Below are 19,341 nucleotides of genomic sequence, written 5' to 3'. Positions count from 1 at the left end.
CTGAGAGGTGACCAGGAGCAGGCCAAGCTGGGCTAAACTGGGATTTAGCCAGTGGAGCACTTTTCTGCATCACCAGCAGTGGAAACCCAGCCTACCTCTCCCAGACCTCTGTCTGCCCAGGGCTTTCCAAAGAGGCATTTGCTGCATGGGCTGATCTTTACAGAAGACCTGCACTACTATGACCCTTCTGGAACAAAATAAAATCTGAAATCCTTCCAACCTAGCCTCTCTACAGCTACTGTCCTGAAGTTCTGGCATTAACCAGGCTGCCTCTCTGTGATCTCTCATGAGCACTGAGCTGCTAGAAGCAAGTGGTTTGTGTAGGGGTGGTCTTTGGAGCCCACGTCCCTCTGTGCATGGGCATGCAGCCCCTCTCACCCTGGGGTCAGGGCTGTTCCAGCCCTCAGGGGCAGTGACATGAGCAGCAGCGTGCTCTTCATCAGCCTGGCTTGTGTTCACTTTGGGCAATCCACTTCTCCAGCAACTGCACGGGGCTTTGGCCTGTCTCCTGAGCTCAGAGTAGCAAAATGTTGTGTTTGCCTTCATTGGGAGGTATATATCTCAGCTTAAAAGCCTGTCATATCCAGACCAGTCTAGTAAATGTTACTGTTTCCCATTCTTTCTTACCTATAGCTGTCCCTGGACCTCTACCACACTGAGGATGACATCTACAAGCTCTCGCTGGTGCTGGAGCCAAGGAACTCCAAATCTGTAAGTCATTTTTTACTGCTTTTTGACATATTGTTTATTTTGTCTGCATGCAGTTGATTTAATTTTTAAATGACAGTTAATGTGTTTCCTTATTCATATGTAATATAAAGTTTTGTAGTGTTAGATTTGAGTAGAAAACACAGGAACTATTTATAGGTTTTATTTATTTCTCCCACTATGCACTTTTATTTTAGTGCATATGGGGAGAAACAAATAATGGAACATGCCAGATGTCGCTGTTAATTATTTTTCAACAAAACCTCTGCAAGTCCTGGAAAACAAAGTTCTGCTTTAGTTCTGCTTTATAATCCTTTATAAGTCTATATAAATTATTTATTGTGTGACCCTAAGCTGATTTTCTGTATGCTGGGGCAGTTACATAAAACAACACTAAGTTAAAAGGTTTGTTTAAGGCAAGGCAAATAATTACTGTAGTATTTTAGAACTGTTTGCTTAGGTGTAATTGGCTGCATCTTGGGCTCTCAAGCAATGTTTAAACAGATGAGAATAGATGTTAGTCTTTATTTGGTTATGTGCAACTAAAGTTAATGCTGTATTCATGCATTTTTCTTTATTTTTGAAAGTCAAAGGATACAGATAAACCTCATAATTAATAGTTGAGTTATTACTCAATATTATTACTCATAATTAATAATTGAGTTCCACTTCAAGTATTAATTATTCACTTTCTTCTGCTGCCAAAGGCTGGGGACTCTACTTTCCTCTGAGCATTTCTTCAGTGTATCAACATTCTCATTACCTTTCATATCCAGCCTGTGATGCTCTCAGGCTGAGCCCTCTCAAGTCTGACAGCAGCAGAAGCTGAGAGTGGCTGGAAATGCTTCACAGGGGGTGAGAGCAGGGTCCAGGAGTCTGAGAGTATACATTCCAGTGCTTTTTAAGGTTTTGAAGCATTCTTAAAAGCCAGAAAGGAAGCAGAACCCTTAAATTTCCAAGTTTAGGCTTCTCTGAGGTTTAAAATTATTAATCTCTTACTCTTGGAGACCACTTTGAGGACTATGTGTGTGCTCCCAATGATGTATTATGAGCAATGATAAGGAAACTAATAAATATTTCCACAGTCAACACTAGCTCAGCTTGAACATTTGAAATTTCATTGCTGAGCCTCCAGTCCTTGTTTGGTACAATTTGACCACAACAGTTGTTTATTTCAGTCCTTCTGGGTCCCTCTCATTACTGCCAGCAAAGTTGAAATGTCACAGCCCTATGCTGTGGAAGGACTGACGGACCGCTACCGTAAATGAAGAAAATTATCACATTGCTGCTTTGATCTCCAGCCTGAGCTTTAAACAGGACAAAAGCATTACAAACAATGCTGTGAACTTTAACAGTGCCCAGCAGTTGTGGGAGAGTTCTGCACAAGGATCAATGAGCAGCCAGTGACATTGAGCCATGGCAGCTCCCTGATGGGTGAAAAGCTGCAGCTGAATCGACAGCAGCCAGACTATTTGAAGCTTTCTTCTCTTTGATGGAGTGCCAAAGCACACAGGCTCCATTACAGGGGAAAGGATCTGTAGGGCTTTTGTATGTGGAAAAATTTGTCAAAGGCAACGTGACAGCCTGGTTATGTCATTCCAACTGCTCCTTGATTTATTGTTATGTGGGTACCACTCCCATGCAGGTGCACTAGGGAGGAAATGCCTCACGCTGCTGCAATCATTTTTGGGCAAAAGTGGAGCTGATCTGTTAGCATATCAGTCTGCTGTCAACAGGGACTTGAGCAAGACTTTCTTCTGCTGAAACTGGGAGGAGACCCTTCAGTCAGTATAGCAGCCTTAAAAAAACTCTGAGGAATGACCACCAGCTGTAGTATAGCACCTCCTTGTCACAGTGTCCTGCTTTTCCACAACCATTAGTGATCTTCTTGTTGGGAGTTTTCACTGATACAGCTATTATCTAGAGGACAACTCTGCCTGGTGCAACTATACCACTCATGATGCATTTGGGAATTTTTTTTTTTGTTTTCAGCAGAATTCACTTCAATGCCAAAACACATAGATGTTTGCAAACATCTGAAAATGCTTTCTCAGTCTACAGTACCATGGTCCCTGTGCTGGTGAAATAAATGGGAGATACAGTGGGAATCACAAACTGCATGGCCAGATACAGTGTTCTGGAATGTTTAATAAATTCAGCTTGGAAGTCTCTGGACAGCCAGTTAGCACCTTTCCTGATAGGATGCATTTCAAATACATAAATAAAATCACCATTGTTCATTTGACTCTATGAGTGCAACAGAAGAAGAAATAATTCCCTTTGGTTAGTGGTCAGTAACATGAGGATTTCATTGCAACTTGTCAAAAAAACCATAAAAATTGAATGAGACTTCAAATGAAATAGCCCAGAAATAAGAGGAAGGCTCCAGTGAATTCAGTTTCTTTCTGCCACTGCTCACTCAGACCAGCAGATGTTAAAAGCTCCTTGTGAGGTCTTGGTAGTCTAGCACCACACTGACACTTTTAATTTGGATGCTTTGAGTCCATGCTTTTGGCAGATAGAGCTGGATGTTCAGGTTCACTGTACTTCTTATGAAAATTGAATTTTGTTGATATAGGGGTGTTTTCCTCCCAAACTTACTTGTGCACATTTGTATGGGTCAAAATCTATCAAGGTGTTGATAGAAGCTGTTCTAACACTTGAAAAAAGGAAAAACCAAATTAATAAAGCAACCCACTAACCAATCCTCTTTTTCTTTTCCAACCAAAAACAGTAAAATATGAATCTGTGACCATTTCTCATGGTCACAGTCATGGATGTCAAAGTCTGCAATACCATTGCTGTACACAATGAAATGTGCAACATCTTTGCATGTCTTAATTGTCTCCCTTTCAAGTCACAGAAATTCAGAGTGAGACAAATGAGACCCAGATTCTTTGCTCATCAGCTAACACAGGGGCCTTCTGAGACTGTGGACCCTCTCCCTTCTGACCCAAAACACTGAATTTTTTCTAATTGACACGGCTTCACCTGCTACATGTCCAGTGCAGATGCAGGGAAAGGCCAGTTTGTCTTGCAGAGTTGTCCATGCTAACTGGGTTTTTTTAATCCTTACCTGAAAATGTGTTCAGGTTTGTCCTATATTTCCTACTTCAATAGTCTGAGTTGCATTTCAGAGCTACTCCCAAAGCACTGTAGTGGTCTGGAAAGAGTCAGGTTGTGAAGTCTGTGCATCCAGTGAGCTGTCAGCTACTGTTCTGTCAAGACCAAGACATTTTTAAAATAAAATAGTCTGGCTGGTGTTATCTGCAGAACAAGTCAAAGGTTAGAGCCTTTCTACTCAAGCTGCCTAGATGAATCAAGCTGTGCATCCTGGCACATCTCAGCTGGAAACCAGCAGGATCGCTGAGCACAATTCTGCCCTGCTTCTGCATCCTGCTGTCCTGCTGGTGGCACACAGAGCAGGAGCTTATTCTGGTTGAGGCACTCCCTTGTGTGGCTGCTGGGCATGGTCCCTCCAGCAGGGAGTTGGGGCAGACTGTGGTGAACTCCTCAGAGGCTTTACAGAGGAGCAAAGCAGGTTTCTGGGCTTACCTATTTCTGATGCCCACTGTGTTCACAAACCCTACAGACCCTCCTTCCTCCCCCCTTCCTTCAAGTCTCATTGCTGTTGAACCCTCTGGAGATGTCAGTGAGGAAAGACTGCTTGGGTTTGCTTCTGAGCTCCCTGGGTGGTGGCAGTGAAGCTGTGAGATGCCACAGAGAGCCTGACTGAATCTGTTAGTAAAGACAAGCAGCCCTTAAAAACCTTGCCTGGTGTTTTGCTGAGCACATTTTTACAGCACAAGCACTCCAACAGTTTGCCGTTGTAACTCTGACATTTTGAGCTGCTTTTACTGGGAAATTCAGCTTCTTAATTCAGATTTGAAAATCCTTGTGTTCTGATCCATCTGTCAGCAGCCTACCTCCCCCACCACCCCCAACAAGCCAGTAGTGCCACTGGAGTGGGCATCTGGAGTGGTACCTAAGCCTGACCCCACAGTCATCAACAAGCACATCCGGAAACTGGTGGATGTAAGTATTTGGAACATTACACTGGTCTAAGAGAATGGTAGGTTTGATATTTTCATCATTATCAGTTTCAAGCTTATAATGACATTGTTATGGTTGGGGTGAATTTCAGACATACCATAACAAATTTGAGCCGTTACTGATACCTTCAGAAATACTTATTTTATTCCTGCAGTCACCAATGGGACTAGTAAACAGGTTTCTGGGTGCAATGAGCAGGCTTTCAGAAGCATCTGGCTGCTGTTTAATAGGTTTGTCTAGCAAATATAAATTCAGAGTGCAAGTTTATTTTCTGCAGCTCTAGCCACATAGCCACAGCTGAAAAGAAAGCAACTCAGAAACAAGGTCTCATACATTAATAGGTCCAATGAACTTTTCTGGAAACTATTTCTGGTTTTTAACTTGCTGTTAGTTTACTGTCCAGGTAAAGATAGCATTGTCTTGATGTCTCTTTAAAAATGTGGACATGAGGTCACACAGAATTAGAGCTGGGATCTTCTAGCTCCAGTTTGGAAGGTGATGTGTTGTGCTAGGTAATGTAAACAAAGCTAAACACCTTCAGATTCCTTCGGAGAGACTGAACTTTTCTTTCTTCTTTTTACAAATTAATCAGTATCTCTGGGAGGAACTATTAAATTCTGATTTTGTTTTTGTTACAGATCACAAATTGGGGTTATGTTGTTAAGATAACCTAAACAAACTCTTCAGTTCTCTCACCCAGATTTCAAATATAACTTGTTGTTTACTTTTTGTACGTGACCTTTTTTAAAAAAGTTTAATTTTTCTTCTAATGTGGGATGCCAGAAATGTACATGCTGTTCCTGAATTGCTTTTGTCAGTGCCATATGTGTTGATAAAAATGACTCCACATCCAAACCTCTCTTTGATATCTTGTTAAATAGGAAGTCTGCCACAATTCCTTAATCTTTCCAGAATGTGCTGGGTGGGAGTTTATGTTTGTTCCTATAGTTGAGGGAGTTGCAGTTCCCCATTCCACAATTTTGGCCTGGTTCAGGACATGTGATTTGAGTTTGACAGGATTAAAGCATGGTTTGGGACTTTTATGGATACAGCTCACTAAAAGGCTCACACCACTCTACAAGTGTTTTCACTTTGCCAGTATTTGTTGTTTACTTGCTGCTTTGAGTTGTGCTTTAGCCATTGTTTTTATTACAAAAAGTGTTGAATACTACTTGGGTTTGTGTTTTAGTTCTGTCTTTATGATGTTTTTTTGAGGTCTGCCAGTCATTTCATAGAAATGGGTTTCATAATGTTCTTGTTAAAACAGATGTAGTGTCCCTTGTGACAGGGACACTCCAGATGCCTTTCAGGGGTCTTGGTATATTGATGTAATGTCTTTATCAACAACATTTTCATCTAACGAAGGAGCTTGTACTTCACTGTGTGCCTCTCAGATAGCCATATTGACTTTGACACTCATGTTTTTACCATCAGCATGGCATGTAGCTTTAACATCAGAGATGTTTGCACATCTCTGCAAACAGGAAGACAGAATACAGCGACTCCTTAGCAGCTAAGGAGGACACCCATCACTGCATGTGACCTTTAAATTTGATCCCATGTCTGTTTTTGCTTAGTGGTGGGTTGGGGTGGGTTGATGGAAGAGAGTCGTTGTTAGGCACAAATTGCTCATGACTGGGGTGTCAAAATATTAGTAAACAAAATAGATTGAAACAGTACTGTGGCAGAGTAGAGGTGACCACCTAAGAGAAAAATTAAGCCAAAACCATCTGAAATACTCATGGGAAAGCTGCTGTTGTTTATATTGTTGTTATACTTATGAAGCAAAGGGAATATGTCATCACCTGGGGCAGAATTTTAGTGACATTTCCATCAAAGAAGAAAAAGTAAAGCAAGAATAATTATGTGTGAAGACATGTGGAAGATCATCACTAGATAAATGCTGATGTCAAGTTTCCTTTAAAAATCAGCAACTTTTCCCATAGAGTCAAATAATATGCATATTGAAATACTAAGGAAAGTAACAGGAATAAAACAGATGCAACAGAGCATCTGAATAGCTAAATAAAACATTAGTTTGCATGTAATTATATTGTTGAAGAGGCTGGTATAGACTCAGGATAAACTAGATAATAGTACAATAGCATCTTTTTGTTTTTCTCTCCAGTCTGTCTTTAGGAACTACGATCACGACCATGATGGTTATATATCTCAGGAAGACTTTGAGAGTATAGCTGCCAACTTCCCCTTCTTGGACTCTTTCTGTGTACTGGACAAAGACCAGTAAGCTTGGAGATCTCTTTGTGGTGTTTTTTTCCCCCTTTTCCTCAATTTGAAAATTCAGAAAATACATAAATTGAAGAAGCAGTGGCTCCCAAATTTCTTGTGTCTGACAAGATTACTGAAAGCCGAATTCTGTTATCATTTAAATTCTTATACTCTAGGTTGGAGTCCTGCTTTACCTGGTAATTTAAAAATCATTTATGTAATAGCTTAATGACAAATTCCTGCTGGGACTGACTCAAAACCCTACAGTACTGTAAAATTACAGTGGAGATACTCTGCTCAGGCCAGGCATCAGACTGATGAAACAAATAATAAGTTCTGTACAGCACATGGGAAATGAGTGCATGTAGCAGAGAGGGGGTAACAAATACTCTAGAAGGTATATATAACATCCATTTCGTAGACAGCTGGGCTTGATTATTCTTGTTATCCAGTGAAGGCTGGTGGCCAGCCAGAAGCATAACCTTGTTCTGTGTGAGCAGTAAGTCAAGGTCCTTCATTTAGTGGCTAGATCTGTGCTCTCATACCACTAACAGGTGAGATAACAAGGTTCAGTGTTACTGTTTAAAGAAATATAAGAACCACAAAGACTGTAAGGGTTTTTTCCTTCCAGGACTCTTGCAGCTCTTTCAAAGGATGTGCTTTGTGTGTTATGTGCTTTCTGCAATGAGAAAACCCCAAATTTTTCAGTGCCAAGAGCAATGACAGATCTGCTCTACTTTTTATTTCCCTTACAGAGATGGTCTTATAAGCAAAGAAGAAATGATGGCTTACTTTCTGAGAGCTAAATCACAGTTTCAGTGTAAAATGGGACCGGGGTTTATTCATAACTTTCAGGAAATGACGTATCTTAAACCAACTTTCTGCGAGCACTGTGCAGGATTTGTAAGTATGATTTTAATAATAGCATATCTTAAAAACAACTTTTAGCCTTTAATGTATATGAGGTGGAACTGGCTCCATGCATTGCTCAAATGTCTTGGCCAAATAATATCTCATGGCATTCAGAAGCAAAAAACATTTACTCATGTTGTAGCTGTGCTATCCAGTCTTGATTTAGTGGTTTCTTAAAACTGCTGTTTGTAGGAATTTCTGTTGGGGGGAACAATTATGTTGGCTAAAGGATGTTAGAGACTATATGAATGGTCTTACGTAGTTTATCTTAAATTCTTTAATTTGGCTTGATTTCCCATGTACACAAGCTCAGGGGAAAATAGATGTCTGGAGCAGAGGATGTAGATGAGGCAAAAGCTGTTCTTTCTCAGGAAATTGCACATGGCAACCTAGATATGTTCATAATTCTCTGAGTGGCTGTAACAGCCCTAATTTTCCCCCTATTGAATTAACAGATCTTCTAATTTGGTAAAGAAATCAAAAGTGCTTCCAGCAGTTCTGTACAATAAGAATTTGTAGAATTTATTAGTTGGAGGGTTTTTTTTAATTTGCTTTTTCTGTCAGCCATAACTTACCAGATGTCACTTATTAGAATGCTCTCTACATATCTGGGAAAGGATTGGTTTTGTAGACATTTGTGTTGCTTGTAAACCTTCTCTAAGTTTTCCACTTCAAACCAAATGTAGTGAAGAATTACTATAATATAGAAATTACTTTAATGGACACTCTTGGCTGAAATCAAATGTCCACGTTTAGACAGCTAAAGCAGTAGGGGCAGAGGGCCATGTCCTCTCTTTGTGTGTGGCTGACATAACAGGCTGTAACTCAGACCCTGTCCCTGCTCTCCAGAACAGATAACTTTATTCCATTATCTTTTCCACTAAGCAATATTTCTTCGTGATGGTTGAAAGTACCAACAGCAGCACTGCAGAGTGCAAAAATGTGCCTCCTTTCAGCCCTGCCCTGGTGTTCTGCTCTAGCCCATGCTCCCATTTTCCGCTCACATCTTTTGTGACGTGTCAGTCCTGTTTGGGTGCCTGAAGCCCCTATCACTGCCGCTGCCGCTGATCAGCGCCACGGGCAAGAAGGAATTCCGCCTATTTCCGCTGGAGCTGCAGAGGCCCTGGCTCCTGGTGACATGGTCGGTGCTGACGTAGGGGTGTGCTGCTGGCTCTCAGGCTGACAGCTCCAGCAGCCCCACGGGGCAGGGCCTGAGCCTGTTGTTCCAGGCTGCCTTGGGAAGACGTCATTGCGTTCGTGACACTCGGTGCGTGTTTGGAAGGCTTCCACGGCAAAGCAAGGCCCAAGGACTGCCCTGAAATGTTCTCTGCTGCAGATATTTTTCTCCTACATCAATTTTTTAATTGGCCATTGTTAGATTTTTCACGTCTCCCTGATTACATCCAGTGCAGGAATGCAAACGACTAAGGGGTTCTACAGGAAATGGAAATAAGGTCATTTTTCCTGTCAGCTCACTGAAGTCATTGGCATTGTTCTGTGGATGAGTTGGACTGATAGGACAGGAACCAACTACAGAATCTGCTGCATATTTGTTCTGCGTTTCAGTGCTAGTCATCCACGGGTGGAAACCTAATCTCAAACTGATGCACTGATTCACAGTCAAAATAATGTGCACTGACCATGCAGCAGGATGAATTGACATGACAGTGCAATGCACACAGTTATTAGAACGCTACAAATGCTGAAGGTCAAGCTAAGACCCAATGCCATTAAGCAGCCCAAAGTTGATATGCCCATGGCCAGTCGCAGTTCCGTCCTAAAGCTTGAGCTGCACCCCATGGCAGGATGGGTGAGCGGCCGTCCTGCTAAGCTTTATAATCTGAATTTGCACAGATCCTCTTACCTTGGCAGCAAAGCTGTGTCGGACACATTCAAAGCTTTAGGTCAGAATTCATGACATGACACTTCAGTTAAGCTTCCACTGCAGTGTGTAACCACAACAGTGGTGCCAAATCTGAGTGGGAGGAAGGTACAGAGATAAGAAGGTGAGGAATGACTAGAGAGGCCTTCAGTGGGAACAGATTAGAGCTTAAATGAAATAAATAACAATCCATGTCTCTTACAGGGATCTTGTAAAAGAAATCTGGGAATATAGGTCATCTCTGGTCTTCCAGGAGGGACTGGGGTGCTCCCCTGTTGCTGCCTGAGCACAGCAGCTGTATTAGCTGTACACATGTATGGCATTAGCAAGAAAAGAATAAGCCACAGGCCTTCTGTGGACCCAGCTCCCACTGTTGTCCTTTCTGTTCTTTTGTTCACCATTCTTCTTCCTTGTCTAATCTATTTCTGCTCTCTCCAGAGCCCCATTTTTGCTTGCTATTTCTATTGTGCAGTATGTGGGGTGTTTTTTTTTTTTTCCAGAATTTTTCCATTGTGTTTATTTTACTCTTTCCTTCGTATTTAGAATGATCTTCATCTCTTCTGTTTGAACCTTTCTTTAATGACCATATTCACCCCCTGCTCTCTGTGCGTGTGTACTTATAAATCTGGTGATGAGCCACACACAGTTTCAGTTGCCTGGATGTGCTCACCCTCCCTCGTGAATGAGTTCAGGAAAAATAAACACCAAAGTCCCCAGTTTTTTTCCTTTTATGCTAGAGTTAGAAAAACTGCCCATTCCTCTCACTGCCTCTCAAGAGTGGAAATCCTTGTTTTTATAATGCTGTGGCTGTAGATACAGTGCTGCTGAGTACATAGAAAACAATTTACTAGGGAGGTTCCCTGTTTCCAAGTAATCCTGCTCATGTGGCAGTGAAAGCTTCCCAAAAGTGGGACCACACACACTGGCCCTTGGATGTTTAGCATTTGGTAGTTGCAAGTGTATGTTGACAAGAACAGCTTTGAGGGAAGGCAAAGATGGAATTTCACGGCTTTTCTGCCTGTTTCATTCTTCATCTGTTTGGGTTGAGTTTTCTTTTAAGTTGGAAATGGCAGGTGCACAAATCAGATTGCTATGACTAGGTGTGCTAGGAACCAGTGTGGGAACCAAGAACCCAGTTTTTATCCCCAGTGGTCTCTTCTTCTGCTCTGTTTGAATGTTTTGGGTCAGTGATGTATCTGGAGAATGGATGAACGCTGGAAATTCTCCTGCAGATAACATTAAGGGAGCCTGGAAGCAGAATGTTTTCACTAAGCTTGATATGATAGCCCATTTTAACCCATTCCTGGAAGCAAAAGTCATCTGTGTCTCTCCTTCTCTGGTAGTCCCATTACTACAAGTAAGTAGCAGAAGTAAGGGAGAAGCCACACAAGTCTTATCACAACTAGAGGGGGAAGTCTGCCTGACAGGAAGGGTGTTAAGAGCAGTTGTATCCTGTTTGTGCTTTTGTAGCCATTGGTACTTCCTCATTGTGACCTTGTTTTCCTTCCAGCTTTCTTTTCTGATTCCTTGACGTTCTTTTGTCTTTCTTTGCAGCTCTGGGGTATAATCAAACAAGGCTACAAATGTAAAGGTAAATAAATACTACAAGGATTCCTTTCAAGCTATGGGTGGTGGGTTGTAGTACAAGTTAGTCAACCATACCTTTAACTAAAATGGCATATATTCAAACACATCCTGCATTTGGTATTGTCCATGAGCAGTGACTGCTGGCACACTATGAATTTTCACTGCATTAGAATGCACATTACTACATTGGAATACAGCAGGAATGCAAAGATTCTGTGAGATAAAGGTCCAAAGCAGCCCCTGACTCCGTGACTTCTTACCAGTAAAGAAAGCTGTAACTTTCTACCAGTAAAGACCTTGTAAATTGGAAGACCAAGTGTTCTTGTCCTAACACTGAGAGATCCTGAAATATATCCCCTGAGACTCAGGCCAGGAAAAAGTCTGCTGGCAACAGTTTGTACATCCATGTACATCCATGTGCCTATAGTGAAGCGTGCATGCAATTTAATAGTGGCTGAGCTAGAAATAGAGAAATATTTAATTCCTAGACTGCCCAGCAGGTCTCATTGCAAGACCTTCTTCAGACATTCAACTCATAAAAAATGCTAGAGCTCTTACATCCCACTCCTTTGCCTTCATAAATATTTAATTTCTTATGCAGTACTTGTACCATATTAATCAGGCCAGACCAAAAAGGGCATTGTAGTGGTCCTCATTGGCTTTTAAATCCTGGACCTGTTTATTTCTCAAGCAGCCCAACTCTGGCTGAAGGACACCGTTGATTTTCATAGCTGTAGCTGCCTCTCAGTTATTCAAAGGGGAAGATTCACATTTGTACTGTTTTCACTTAGTCTTACATAGACTCCAAGGAGAAGGATAAAGAATCCACAATTATTTTTTTTAGGATGCACCATACTCCTGTCTCTCTCTCTCCACCCACAAACCTCTCTTCCTCAGAGTGGGATGGGAAAAATGTCCATGGCTAAATTAACATATGTAATTCAGATATTCCTGATTACTTATCTATCATCTTAGAAGCTTTGAAAGGGCTGGTTGCAGTCTATAGATTTATTGGTAGGATGAGGAAACGAAGGTAAAGTTTTGTCACACCAACCTGTAAACTCAATCTGAGATCTGAAAGTTGAGCTTCTGTCCTGCATCACTGCCTGTAGCAGTGGCCCAGTGGAGACTGAGAAAAAGTGGTTCTGTAAAGTCAAAGTTACAGGCAATGAAGCATGAAAGTAGCAGAGCAGAGCTGCTTACTCAGATCCTGCAGTGCTCAACAAGTGTGAGGGTGCCTGCCTTTTGTTGCAGCAAAACCAGCTGCTCTGTGTTCCAGCATCACTGCAGTGTGACACCCATTAGGGATGAGCTCTGCCTTCGGCACAGAGCTGCCATCCTCTGTTTGAACACAGCAGGGGGAGGGAGGGAGTTCCTTCTCCCAGGTCTGCTGCTTACCCCAGCACTGTGAGTAATGAGATAAAAACCAGACTGCATGGTCTGCGAGTGATAGAAGGAGTCCTGCACTTCAAGAGAGATCTTTAGTGTATCTGAGGGAGTGTGTCACCTTTGAGGCCGAGAAAGCAGAGCTGGGCATGGGCTGCTGCATTAGTCATAAGAACAAGGTGTTGGCAGAAAGCAGAACTCTCACCCATCATGCCAGAGCTGCTGCCATGAGCAGAGAGGTTCCTACAGCAGAGCCGTAAATGGTTGATATTTAAATAAATTAAATAAACCTTGACAATGCTCACCCAGAACAAAATGTTGGGCTGTGGAGCAGCAGAAGAGAAATAAGGGAGATGGGAATTTTTAGACAATGGAAAAGGATAGAGAGGAGAGCAAGATTGTGTTTGGGGCACATTCTCCACCCTTCAGCCCTTTCTTGCATGTAAGATCCATACTCCAGCCACACTTCAGACAAATGTACCTAGTCATGATGTATCCACAGTGATTTAAATCCCAGCAGAGGCTTGGAGTGCAGAAAAGACTCAAAAAGTCTTTTCTGAGTGGATGATACACTTCCACAGAGCTCATTCATGTGCCAATGTTGCTTACTGAACTACTTTTACTTAGTTTTAACATACAATAGTCTACATTGACCTCCAGCAGTCCTTCCAGACACTCAGGGTATGGATGCTCTGGTGTCTTCCAACCAAACCTGCTTACTATAATGGGCCCTGCTGGGTCAGATAAAAGCCAGCCAATAAATAACCTATACCCCTCTTGGTGGGAACAGAAGTTTTATGTTGGGCATACACAGGATCATATCATTCCACATCTCTTCTTCGAGACTATTTTATGATTAAAATATCATCTTCCCTCTTCTCTTCTGCTGCCATTTTTCTACTAATGGCTGTCATGGAAATAATCTTTTTTTTTTTTTTTTTTTGTAATGCCCTTCACACCAAATGATCCATTTCTGTGACACTCTTCACAACTTCTGTCAAACTTTTTGTTCCTTCAAAGTCCTTTCTTGGTATCTGCCTGCTAATAGCCCTGAGGGATTACCAGATAGTTGTGGCTTTCCATTTGATGACTTGACAATTTATTTTTTTACAGATTGTGGTGCCAACTGTCACAAGCAATGCAGAGACCTGCTTGTGCTGGCATGCAGGAAATTTTCCAGAGGAACTTCAGTAGGCAGCAACCATGGGTCTCTTCCTAGCAGTCCATCTCTGCCTCCAGGTGAGAACAGTTTTCTTCCTGTTTTAAACCATTTCTGGAATCCTCTCTAATGGCCAGTGTCCTTGCTGCTATTTTTAATTTTTCATTTGCATCAACACACAAAGCAGCACCTCTCCTTTTTGCTGCACTATGGCTTGTGTTCAGTCCTTAGATTACAACATCCTTTTCTCCAGGGATGGCTTTACTGTCCTGTCTAAGGCTTACTATCCTCCTTACTGGCACCCCATCCCAGCTGAAAAGAAATGAAATGGTGTTTCTCCTTTTTTATCACTTAGGAGCAAGGAGACGTAGGGCACAATTCTAGAATTGCCTTATGCCCTGAGCATGCAGATGGTAAGACAATAAAATCTGTACACACAGTGTCAGAAACAGTTTCCAAGCAGCATGTGGATATTGATAATTATAGCACTGCCTCATACAAAGGGTTACCTCCCCACCCTCCCCCATGTTTGTTAACTTTTTGTAAAGACCTTGAAGCAGAATACTTAGACAAAACAATTCCACCCTCTCTTTCAGTCCAAGATGAAGTATTTGAATTTCCCAGTGTTGCTGCAGAACACCAGGACCTTGATGGCAGAGCTATCACCCTCGTCACTGGCTCTTCGCGGAAAATTTCCGTGCGGCTGCAGCGGGTGACCACCAGCCAAGCAACACAGACAGAACCACTCTGGCATGAGCCAGGCTGGAATGATTCAGGTTCCCACACTTTCCCCAAAATGAAGTCCAAATTCTACGGAAAAGCTGGGAAGAACAAAGGCTTTGCAAAGTGGGAGAATGAAAATCCCAGCATGCAGGCTGATGTGGAGCTAGAAGCCGAGGCCCCACAAGATATACAGGATCACAATGGAATAGAAACTCTCCCAGAAACACAAGAATCCGAGGTGAGTTCCAGAAGAAGCCAAGACAGTTTAAAATCTGCTAGTCTGAAGTCTCATAAGGTTATTTGATGGCTTTCAGGGTGCTTTTTCATTCAAATTTGTCATTGCTTCTTGCACAAGAGTCACTTTCAGAAGAATGCTAAATCATCCATAGATCCCTGTTTTCTACACTGCACTACACATGTGCTATGACACTGTAACTGGAAGTTTGGGTCCTGGTGTCAATGTATGCTTTTTAGTAGTTGGTACTTCTTATTTTGAAAAGCAATAAAGTAGCCTAGTGGATGTCTGGCCACCTTCTGTCCTGTTTTATCCTTGCATTGCACAGTTCAGGGCTCCATGAGAGAGCAACACTCACAACAATTACCATTCTGACAAATACAGGAGTCCAGGCCAGGGCAGGGCATTGATCTGATGTCTGTTGCTGTCATCCATAAAGTTTATGCTTCCAAAGCCTCATGCTTTTATTGACCATCTCTGCCAGCATGTAAATGCTTATTTTCTTCTGCTTGCAGGACAGCTGATTGCTCACCCTGAAGCACAGAAAGCTAAAGATGACAACTACAGCAAGTGTTGATGGACTGTCACAGACCACATTTGGCCATAAGGAGTGTTCCCATACCTCATCCTTTTAAAGCCAACCATTGCCCTGTTTTCTTAGCTGAAAGGTGTTGTAAGGCACTATTTATTTCCTCACGAGGAAGCCATTTTGATGAACATTGCACAGCCACAGCAGAAAAGATCTCTGTGCTCAGTGGTTTCTCTTGTATGACTTCTGTGGAAACTTCCTCTATGTGCCAGTGAGGATATATTCAGCCTTCTTTAAAGGCACTGCATCATTTCAGTATGTCTGCCAGCAACAGCAAGGGTGAGGACAGAAGCCAGGCATCCAAGTTTGTTCAATAACGCTCCTTTCCCAAGGCTTGTCATGATCATTTAAGGAAAGAAGTAGGTGTGTGTGTGTGTATTGATTAAATCTCAAACAAAAATCTCTCCCAAAATACTCTATACTGAAATTCTTCATGCACCTGGAGTTTTGAATTTTGGCCATGTTTACATTGCTGCAGTGAACATATTGGTGTTCAGCACAGTGATATTGGTTCCCAGACTGGGGATCCTTCAAAGAGGCAGCAGCTGGCTGAGACTGAAGGAATTCCAAGACACTATGTGTTTTTCTGGTTACACCACAATGGAGAAGGGTCATTTTTGCCAGCACTGATTATGGTAACATTAGCATGCAATAAACACTTTAGTTTTATGTGTGTGTGTATTTGTGTCCGTGTATGTATGTGAGTTTGGTACTTTTCTCTGGTTAGAAAGCTGTACATGTTAAGACTAAATGTTCTGAAGAGCAATCTCCAAACCAGCAGATTGCTAAGGTAGGATCTAGCACCTGAATTCTAATGGTCTGGTTTGAAGTTGCTTTTCCCAGAACTGTTAAGTTACTGAAAGAGGACAGCGCTCATCTGGAAAAAGAGAGAAAAGCAAAACACCACAAAGCTCAAACCTGAAAAACTGGCACAGGTGTTAGTCTTCTTATCCCATCTCCCCACAAAACAGGGGTAGGGAGTGTGCATATGTAGCACACACTCTGATTTAAAACCCAGTTATAAGATGTCCTACAAAATCCAAGTTATTGCACCCTTCAACATGTTCTAAACCTTGAAGATGAGAGTAATTTCATAGACTTCCCTAACACAAAACTGACAGCTGCACTCCTCTGTGGTAATTTGACTGTAAACTGCACTGGGACTACATGATACCTGCCCAGGTTTGCATCCTGCAGGTTTGTTTTCCAGCACAACCAGTAGCAATAGTAAATAGTAAATCTGTGGAGACAAAAAAATTTTTAAAAACCATCCTCTTTACTGTTGTAAACTCAAGAGAAATAAGCACCGGTTTCCAAACTAGGCTGAGGGCCAGAAGCACACTTCATTCTTATGCTGCTGTGGGCAAAGAGCAAGCATTAGCAAACCCCTGGTGTTGATTTCCTGTGGTGGGTCAGCTAACGGGTCACAGCCACTGCTGCCGTTACAGTGCCCGGCTTGCTCACAGTGAAAATGCTCTGCTGGAGAATTTGAATAGAGAAATTTGGTTACCATCCAGGCTGTTGATGGAGCTGTTGAGATAAGCCTCTTAATGCTCTATAAATGAAATGTTCATGAGCAACTTCATTCTTAACATCACGTAGTTTTGGCCAGCATTTAGTCTGTAGACCTCAGCTCATTTCTTGCAGGCTTTTAAAGTTATTTGTAGATCTTGACTTACTCATCTCATCAATAAATCTCTTGCAAGCCTGGAAGCTCCAGTCAGTTCTATGCTTACCTCAGCAGCAGTTGCAGATAAAGGATAGTCTGCAGGCTCACTCACAACTGATCCTGGTAAGCAAAATATTGCAGCCTCCAAGGAGAATCACAAAATCATTAGGGTTGGAAATCACAAAATCAAGGTTGGAAAAGACCTCTAAGATCAGCAAGTCCAACCTTTGACCAATCACCTTGTCAACTAAACCATGGCACTAAATGCCACATCCAGTTGTTTCTTGAACACATTCAAGGATGGTGACTCCACCACCTCCCTGGGCAGTCCATTCCAATGCTTAACAACCCCAACCATGAAGAAATTCTTCCTGAAATTCTTCATGAAATTGAGAAGGAATAGGTGAAAATTTCAAGTATCTGCTACAGCTGGAAACCCGTTGCTTCAGGCATTTAAGGAAGGGGAACACAGAATGTGTTGTTGGCAGTAAGTGATCGTGGCCATTGAAAAGAAAGACACTGGGTAGAAATGCAGCCATTTTTCTCTCTCACACACCTCTCACTGCCCAGAAAGGAACAGATTTATCTTAGAAAATGTAATTATTTATTGAAAAAGCATTCACATGCTGTTTACAGAATGTGGATCTCCTAGTTCCACAGTAAGAATCTGAGTAGGGAGAGCTCACAGGGCGTGAACAAACATTTTAAGAAGTTGCTATGAACTTTTTTTTTTTCCCCTGTGGGGAGGCCTGAATAAGAAATTTAGAAAATCTTTTTCTTTTCTTATTTCAAGTGGACATTTTTTTCTGAACACGGGAAAGACTTATTTTCACAAAAACAATTTTAGTTACCCAATGTAGGCAAAGGAACAAAGAGTTTCTTGTTTGCTCTAACTTAACAAAATGCAGAAAGCATCAGCCATCAGAGTTCCTGCCTGATCTATGTGTCTTTGCTGGTCTTGGTGAAATCCTGCCTGCTAGAACTACAGCAATTCCAGGAGAGTGTCCAGGAGAAAGTGTCTCATAATGACAAGAAGGCTGGATTAATGAAGTAGCTAAAGTCAGATACAATCCCAAATGATGCTGGATACTTCCACCCTATCCATTCTCTCCTGTCTCGGGATCTTTTAAAAAACATGGGGGGAGATTGAGGGATTGTTTAAGAAACAAACTCTCCAAAACACCACACAGAGGAAAGAAGGAAGATTATGTCAAACCTTATTTACAGCTTGGTCTGCAAATGCCAAAGAATACAAGCAATAAGAGTAGGTGAAAAATGCAAGTGCTTGGATAGACCCTGTAAGAGATTATTTGGCTGTTTGAGCCAAACCCACTAGGACTTTCTGTGCTTGTTTAAAACCTCTGCAAAGCCTCATGTTGCACATAAGAGAGATTCAGCTTTGCTTCCAACTTTATGGAGTAAAGTGCTTGAGGGCTTCTCAAGGAGTCAGGGGGACATCTGGCTCTCTCAGACAGAAATGCAAGGTCAGGTTTGAACCCCAGCTCTCTCCTCTGCTCTAAACCTCCCCAGAGTCTTGCCCTCCTCTGCCCCCCACTCCCAGTCCTACTCAGCTTTTAGGCTTTAAAAGAACAAACCCAGCTTTACAAAGAAACATCTTCCTAGACAGAAGCCATCTTCTCAGAGGCACCTTCCTCAGGCAGGTGAAGTCTTGGGCAGGGGCAGGGAGAATATACTTGCTGACCAGAACTAGTCTGAAGCATGGATTTTCCCCAGCTGGGAAAGGTGAGCCATTTTCCTTTCAGTACAGCAGACAAGCTGAGCTGCAGAGCAAGGTTAGGGGCAGCCATTGCCTAAAATTTTACATTTTTCCAAAATTAAACAGCCTGTCACCTCTGTGGACTGTTGCTCAAGGACTCCTCTACAGAAGTCAAAGTGAAAGCATGTCCTATGTGCTTTCCCCCCAAGTCTTCCTCATGGGAAGCCCAGAAGCCTTTGGCTGAGCAGCCACAGGAGGATCCTTGCAGCCTTGGACACTAGTCCTAGAAGCTTTAGGCAACTGTAGGGGAAATACAGATTTCACATGAAAGAAAGCTGCATGTGAAGTATACTGTACAGAGGCTGGGAAAAACCAACAAAACAAAACAAACCCCACAAAAACAACCAACCCAAAAAACTCCAAAACAAAACAAACCTCACCAAAAACAGAGAACACAAATAACAAGACAGACAAAGAGTAAATGCAGGAAGA

At 42.1% G+C, this 19,341-nt stretch overlaps 1 protein-coding gene across 6 annotated transcripts in view; it reads left to right on the top strand.

Annotated features, from left to right (window-relative positions):
* RASGRP3 (RAS guanyl releasing protein 3) overlaps nt 1–16,132 on the top strand; it is a 58,816-nt gene extending 42,684 nt beyond the window's left edge. For 5 of the 6 annotated variants that reach the window (XM_063151824.1, XM_063151820.1, XM_063151819.1 and 2 more), the window contains 8 exons: nt 634–711; nt 4,627–4,743; nt 6,890–7,005; nt 7,746–7,893; nt 11,339–11,375; nt 13,871–13,996; nt 14,513–14,877; nt 15,390–16,132. In XM_063151824.1, coding sequence (XP_063007894.1) covers nt 634–711; nt 4,627–4,743; nt 6,890–7,005; nt 7,746–7,893; nt 11,339–11,375; nt 13,871–13,996; nt 14,513–14,877; nt 15,390–15,398 — 996 coding nt within the window. In that variant the 3' untranslated portion in view covers nt 15,399–16,132. The remainder of the gene's footprint in view (nt 1–633; nt 712–4,626; nt 4,744–6,889; nt 7,006–7,745; nt 7,894–11,338; nt 11,376–13,870; nt 13,997–14,512; nt 14,878–15,389) is intronic. The other variant, XM_063151822.1, reaches the window with a different exon arrangement.
* The last annotated feature ends 3,209 nt before the right edge of the window (nt 16,133–19,341 follow it).

This window comes from Melospiza melodia, chromosome 3 (assembly GCF_035770615.1).
Source record: "Melospiza melodia melodia isolate bMelMel2 chromosome 3, bMelMel2.pri, whole genome shotgun sequence".
Taxonomy (NCBI): Eukaryota; Metazoa; Chordata; class Aves; order Passeriformes; family Passerellidae; genus Melospiza; species Melospiza melodia.
Note: the sequence above shows the minus strand (reverse complement) of the source record. Positions and strands in the feature narration are given on the sequence as shown.